The sequence below is a fragment of the Ipomoea triloba genome, chromosome 15 (genome assembly GCF_003576645.1).
Source record: "Ipomoea triloba cultivar NCNSP0323 chromosome 15, ASM357664v1".
NCBI classification, from domain to species: Eukaryota; Viridiplantae; Streptophyta; class Magnoliopsida; order Solanales; family Convolvulaceae; genus Ipomoea; species Ipomoea triloba.
In genome coordinates this window covers 16,681,204-16,688,900 of record NC_044930.1, presented here as the reverse complement: position 1 = coordinate 16,688,900, position 7,697 = coordinate 16,681,204, and the positions used below count along the sequence as shown (strand labels likewise).

Below are 7,697 nucleotides of genomic sequence, written 5' to 3'. Positions count from 1 at the left end.
CATTCCCAATTTTCATGAGAATTAGTGTTTATTTGTGTTATTTTGCAAGGAGTATGAGTTGGAAAGCATTGGAAGCAAAGACGGTGATTTTCATGCATTTTGGATGCATTTGGAGTCAATGAGAGTCAAGGAGAAGCTATCGAGATGAGTGCAACACTTCAAAGGGAGCCTAAGATTTGTATTTGCAATGGTATTGGTCATTTGGGCAAGCTAAAACAAAAGAGAAGCAAAAGATCAAGGTGTTGAAATTTCTGCACGTCGACATCTTAGTAATTGGATCATATCTCCGCCTAGGAATGTCCAAATTAAGTGATCTTTGGACCATTGGAAAGAAGACTTCAAGGGCTACAACTTCGCTAGAGATACAAATTTCGTAAATCTGAACGCAAAATGGTGAAAAACAGCCTAGAAGTCAAAGCAACTGCACAGAGTTCGAAAATTCAATTTCTGGAGAGGAAGAACACGACCTGGGACACGGCCGTGTCCATGGGCGTTTGATTTATGCCGATTTACAGTGTAAAATGCAGTTTTTGAAGAGGAGGCAAACGGCCACTGACACGGCCGTTACCTAGGCCGTTTCGCCCATGCTCTGCTCACTATTTAAGCTCGTTTTGAGCATTTTGAACACGGTTTTGACCCATGGTTGAACCCTACACACTCCCATTCACTCCCTTTCATATTTTTAGGTTAGATTAGGCTTAGATCTATGTATTTTAACACTTTTGGAGCTTGTAATCTTGGATTTGAAGCTTGGATTTCAAGATTCTTCCTCCCATTTCAATAGAGAAGTTTTCTTTCCTTTATCTCTTTTCTTTTGCAAGATTTATGTTTATTACTTGTGTTTTTGTGTTCTTTATGCTATTTAATCATGAGTAGTTAGTTTATGGGCTTGAGTTAGGGTTGTATTATCTATTTTGATGCTTAAGTTTTGATTATTGTGAAAAAGGGGATGAACCCCAACCTAGGGTTCTTGAGTTTGAATTGGGTTTATTTCTCTCTCAATAGTTAATGGCCAATGATTATTGCTTGTCTTTGGAAAGTCTTTCATTTCAATGGAAGTTGGATGGAAGACTTAAGCCAATCCAATCTCAAACCCATTTTCTCTTCTATGGAAATAGGGGTAGATTTGGGGCTAAATAGCTTTTGTTCTTCAAGAACTTATGTTGGTTCACCATGGAAATGGGACAACCTTTGTTCTAATCCTTGGAAACTTGGATTCCTTTGTGCTAGCCTTAAGAACCTTGGGTTAATGTTCTTCCCCAAACTTAAGTGTTAAAGCATCTAGATGGTAATGCCCCTCCCCAAACTTAAGTGTTAAAGCATCTAGATGGTAATGCCCCTAACCAAACTTAAGTGTTAAAGCATCTAGATGGTAATGCCCCTAACTAAACTTAAGTGTTAAAGCATCTAGATGGTAATGCCCCTAACTTGAGTCAAGTGTTAAAGCATCTAGATGGTAATGCCCCTAACTTGAGTCCTATTTCTTTATTTTGCACTTATCTATTGTTTATATGTGTTTGTTCTACCTTGTTGACGTTTGCTTAGCTTCTTGTTGATTTCCTTGTGCTAGTGCCTAGTTTTGTGATTGCATATTGCGTGCCATAACCCCCAATCCTCAGCGGAATGACATTTACACCCGTACACTCACCATCACTCATTTTTGCTACACATCAGTAATTTAAAGCCCACAAGGCTGAGGATAGGGTGGCGTGACTACCAAAATAATGTAGATTGTGCAGTGTATGCTATGAGACACATGGAGACATTCATGGGTCGGCCCCACAGTCGATGGGATTGCAACCTAGAGAATGGGAACAGACAATTACTACGTAAGTTGCGCCAAAAATATTTGCATGACATACTGATGGCTGATGTAAACGCACACAAAGAGTGTATTATGGAGCGTACCACCGAGTATGACAATCGAATTATGGGAAGATCCGGTCCGAGGTGATTTTGTTCCGGTGCAATCGATGTTGGATTGCGCTTCTCGTTTCTAGTACTCTTATAATGGCGGTTGTTATTTTGTTTGGGTGTGCATTGATTAGTATGGTTGGTGTCATTTGTGTTTTGTCATTGCGTTAAAATTGGCCCGCCAAAAAAACTCATTCTTTTGGACATAAAACACCGTGATGGTGTTATGATTTTCCGTTTGGTAATAACAAATTTAATTCTGGTAGGTGTGGACATGTACATGTGATAGTGATGAATATAATTTTATTTCTGGTATGGTGGTTATTTGTGTGCAGTTGTGACTGCATAGCTTAACTTGGTTTTCTGCACCGTCTTGTTCTTATAATACGCACAGCGTGTGGGTTTTTACTATTACATTTGTTTGGTGGGGTTGTTGGTTTCGATTAATCAAGGTCTTAATACAGCGGCTATGGTAGACTTGACCCTGGGAATTGAATGAATATAATTATGAAGTTGTGAATAAGTTAATTTAATACTGTAGAAAGCAGTAACTATCCTAGTAACTGAATAAATTACATAATATTTAATGCGTTGCATAAGAGTTGGGAGGTGTTTGATCTAGATCTTAATACAACGGTTGTAATAGGCCTGGATTTGGGAATTGAATGAATATAATTGGGAAGATGTGAATTAGTTATTTTAGTAGTGTAAAAGGTACTAACGATCCTAGTAATTGAATAAATTAAATAATAGTTTAACGAATTGCATAAGAGTTTGGAGGTTTTTAATCTTGATGTTAATATAGCGGTTATAATAGGCTTGGCCCTGGGAATTGAATGAATATAATTGCGAAGTTTTGAATTAGTTAATTTAGTAGTGTAGAAGGCAGTAACGATTCTAGTAATTGAAAAAAATTAAATATTATTTAACAAATTGCATACGAGTTGGGTGGTGTTCAATGACTGAAAGAATGGCAACCTAATCTACTACTGGATGGAACTTGTAAATTGTAGTGGAATATCTTATTGAAGCCCTTGTAGCACCGGACAGCTGTGACTGTTGTGGCGTGCGTATTGGTCACAACCCCGACACTTTAGTGGTTGTTTTTTATTTTCCATAATAGCTTTCTCCCTCATTCCCTTGAGTCTCTTTCCACTGCCTTTGTTTCTCGCCACAATTGGCGGTTTGACTGAGATTGCCGTAGGTGACACCGGACCGCAAAACGATTGAATCATTGGGTTCCTGTAGTTTCCTGTAGTAGTTGTATCACCTTCTTTAATAAACGCCTACTTCTGTTGTCTAACGGCTTGTGTTAGCTGCTTAACACGAACAGTATCGGTCTTAGCTAAACTAACGNTCTTCCCCAAACTTAAGTGTTAAAGCATCTAGATGGTAATGCCCCTAACTTGAGTCCTATTTCTTTATTTTGCACTTATCTATTGTTTATATGTGTTTGTTCTACCTTGTTGACGTTTGCTTAGCTTCTTGTTGATTTCCTTGTGCTAGTGCCTAGTTTTGTGATTGCATATTGCGTGCCATAACCCCCAATCCTCAGCGGAATGACATTTACACCCGTACACTCACCATCACTCATTTTTGCTACACATCAGTAATTTAAAGCCCACAAGGCTGAGGATAGGGTGGCGTGACTACCAAAATAATGTAGATTGTGCAGTGTATGCTATGAGACACATGGAGACATTCATGGGTCGGCCCCACAGTCGATGGGATTGCAACCTAGAGAATGGGAACAGACAATTACTACGTAAGTTGCGCCAAAAATATTTGCATGACATACTGATGGCTGATGTAAACGCACACAAAGAGTGTATTATGGAGCGTACCACCGAGTATGACAATCGAATTATGGGAAGATCCGGTCCGAGGTGATTTTGTTCCGGTGCAATCGATGTTGGATTGCGCTTCTCGTTTCTAGTACTCTTATAATGGCGGTTGTTATTTTGTTTGGGTGTGCATTGATTAGTATGGTTGGTGTCATTTGTGTTTTGTCATTGCGTTAAAATTGGCCCGCCAAAAAAACTCATTCTTTTGGACATAAAACACCGTGATGGTGTTATGATTTTCCGTTTGGTAATAACAAATTTAATTCTGGTAGGTGTGGACATGTACATGTGATAGTGATGAATATAATTTTATTTCTGGTATGGTGGTTATTTGTGTGCAGTTGTGACTGCATAGCTTAACTTGGTTTTCTGCACCGTCTTGTTCTTATAATACGCACAGCGTGTGGGTTTTTACTATTACATTTGTTTGGTGGGGTTGTTGGTTTCGATTAATCAAGGTCTTAATACAGCGGCTATGGTAGACTTGACCCTGGGAATTGAATGAATATAATTATGAAGTTGTGAATAAGTTAATTTAATACTGTAGAAAGCAGTAACTATCCTAGTAACTGAATAAATTACATAATATTTAATGCGTTGCATAAGAGTTGGGAGGTGTTTGATCTAGATCTTAATACAACGGTTGTAATAGGCCTGGATTTGGGAATTGAATGAATATAATTGGGAAGATGTGAATTAGTTATTTTAGTAGTGTAAAAGGTACTAACGATCCTAGTAATTGAATAAATTAAATAATAGTTTAACGAATTGCATAAGAGTTTGGAGGTTTTTAATCTTGATGTTAATATAGCGGTTATAATAGGCTTGGCCCTGGGAATTGAATGAATATAATTGCGAAGTTTTGAATTAGTTAATTTAGTAGTGTAGAAGGCAGTAACGATTCTAGTAATTGAAAAAAATTAAATATTATTTAACAAATTGCATACGAGTTGGGTGGTGTTCAATGACTGAAAGAATGGCAACCTAATCTACTACTGGATGGAACTTGTAAATTGTAGTGGAATATCTTATTGAAGCCCTTGTAGCACCGGACAGCTGTGACTGTTGTGGCGTGCGTATTGGTCACAACCCCGACACTTTAGTGGTTGTTTTTTATTTTCCATAATAGCTTTCTCCCTCATTCCCTTGAGTCTCTTTCCACTGCCTTTGTTTCTCGCCACAATTGGCGGTTTGACTGAGATTGCCGTAGGTGACACCGGACCGCAAAACGATTGAATCATTGGGTTCCTGTAGTTTCCTGTAGTAGTTGTATCACCTTCTTTAATAAACGCCTACTTCTGTTGTCTAACGGCTTGTGTTAGCTGCTTAACACGAACAGTATCGGTCTTAGCTAAACTAACGCACGCGTGAATCTCTGTCCATAGTCGGTTGATGAGAGTTTTGGTGCCGTCTTCAGTTGCTGTCAAATCGACCGTTTGGTCGTTCAGGCAAAACACTTGTGGCAGACAAACACCCCGAGTCCAACGGCCAACAATGTAAGCATCAGGGATGTTATCTATCCGGGCATCTTTGTAGACCATAAAAATGTGGCAGCACAGCGTCCCTACCCTCTAGAACTTTGAACAACTGCACGTTGCACTGTTGTCTGTACTACTGTAATGCACGGTGAACAGACGCACATCATCTTCCTTAATGTCATAGGTAATAATGTCCCCACATGCTTTAATGGACACTAGACGACAGAAAAAACAGCCTGCATAGATTTCTTTTTGCACCTCGTGGAAAACTGTGATGGTGTAAACTGCGGACGCATGCCGTTCCAACAGTAATGGTGTTTTCAATTCTGAGTAATGGCCGTCACAATCAGCATTCAACTTCAACTGTATCTGTCGTTGTACATCGATTGCAGAGTCGAAGTGACTAAAGAACTCAACCAAGCTAGCTGTTGGACTCAAGTACCTACCAAAGAAGCTATTTTGTCCTTCTGACCGAGATGTGGTCGTTACCATTCCGCTCAAGAACACGTCTTTGAAATACGCAGGGATCCAGGATGTACGGGCCTCCCACAGTTGTGAGAACCAACTATGGTCCAGGAGGCCATACTCTGCAAGCACCGCACACCACCTATCCTCAAAAACATTAGGTTGCAGCGTTTCATCCCACACAATCGCATTGAGCTTCTGCCTAAAACCCACATCTTTAGACAGCACCAGCCCGACCTTCTCTCCAACCTTCGTCATAATATGCCACATGCAATAGCGGTGGCGAGCATTTGAGTAAACCTGTGCAATTGCTGTTTTCATTGCTGGATCTTGGTCTGTCACAAAACAAGATGGATCATGACACATCGCTTCTTTCAAGCACTGTAATAACCAAACATATGATGGGATATCTTCATTGGTTAACAACCCAGCTCTAAAAGTGACACACCTCTTGTGGTTATCAGTACATGTAAACGGGACAAACACCATCCTGTACCTGCATGTGAAAACATCGTTGTGAGTTTTTGTGTTGATTTTTTTTTATTTGTTTGGACATCAGTCGTTCTACCATGGCATAGTGGCGTCCAGATTAGTGGCACTGTTTCCACACTGATATTGCTATGTGGTTTTTATAATAAAGTATCACTAGTGTTGTGGTTTTTTTTTTTTGTATTTTATTTTCTTCCTTTTTAAAACTTTTAACATGATGGGAAGGGTGATCTCTTTTGTGTCTACCACTCATGGTTTTAGTTACCCAGTAATTTGCACCACCGTTACCATCACATTTTGATATTGACAAGGAAAAATAAAAGAAAAAAGAAATATAGGTTGGACTAGTTTTTTTGGGTGGTGTAACATCGATGGAGTTGTGTATGTAAAAAGTACTAAAAACAGTGATATTTATACGTACCTATTAGTAGAGTAAGTAGCATCAAACGACACAATGTCACCAAAAATTGCAAAATTTCTTCGTGCTATTGGATCGGCCCAAAAAATACAGCGCAATCAGTCATTCTCATCAATGTCGTACTTGTAATAAAACGAAGCGCATTGCTCTCGTTTCCTTGATAAATTTCCAATAGCGAAATGTGCGTCACACCCCTCAATATAAGCACGTAGGTCGCATTTGTGGTTTTGGAAATCAACGCTAGTTGCCCCCACATTTTCAAAACCACCAACGAACTCCTTACACAACCTAAAGCACTGACTTGTCCCAATATTAGCCTTAGCACAATTAGCCAGAAAAGTCTGATGGGTAAAGTCTAGTTTGCGGTTGACCTTCAAGAATTGCCTAAACATTTTCGAACACAGCGAATGATTGTGTCTCTCTTCAAAAAAATTCACCCGATAACCCCCACCCACATCTTTCTTAAACACAATCCTAACCTTACATCCCACCCTATTAGAAACTCTACGTCGTTTTTTAGTCACAGTGTTGCTATCACCCCCAGCCCCATCTTGGATATTTGATAGCACACTAGATACAGACTTATATCCCTCACGGCTACACACCAAATACTGTAAAACAACCTCCCCATCCCTGTCCTTTTTCACGGTACTATGTCTAACATCAAACCCCCCAAGGGAAGCATACGTTCGATAAAAATCCACGGCTTGCCACAATGTTTCGAAACACTGACCTGTGCCCGGTTTACTACAATCATCGCACACAGGCCTCCAATATTTTGTTAACCCAGGAGACATTTCGACCCGACCAACCTCGGCGTCTCCAATCATTACACCATCACAATCATCTACACCCACAACAGTATGCCAAAAAAAAAAATTTCAGTGACCATGGTTATAATGAAAGGATTTCAAATATGACGATGGATTAAATGGGACAGATAACCAACAAAATATAAAAATTAAACATGCATGTGCACCTCATTTAAATCGCAATTATCACCCGATCAACAGAAGTACACCGCCAACATGGTTACAATGAAACGATTTCAAATATGACGGCGGATCAAATGGGACATACAACTATCAA

General features: G+C 39.5%; 1 protein-coding gene across 1 annotated transcript; it reads right to left on the bottom strand.

Moving 5' to 3' along the window:
- Window positions 1-5,329: 5,329 nt before the first annotated feature.
- Window positions 5,330-6,190, bottom strand: LOC116005780 (protein FAR1-RELATED SEQUENCE 5-like). Its single transcript, XM_031246017.1, has one exon. The coding sequence runs from the start codon at window positions 6,188-6,190 to the stop codon at window positions 5,330-5,332; it is 861 nt and encodes a 286-aa protein (XP_031101877.1).
- Window positions 6,191-7,697: the final 1,507 nt, after the last annotated feature.

What these genes read in the sequence shown, in the direction of transcription:
- LOC116005780 (XM_031246017.1), bottom strand. Translation starts at nt 6,190, where the DNA reads ATGGTGTTTGTCCCGTTTACATGTACTGATAACCACAAGAGGTGTGTC.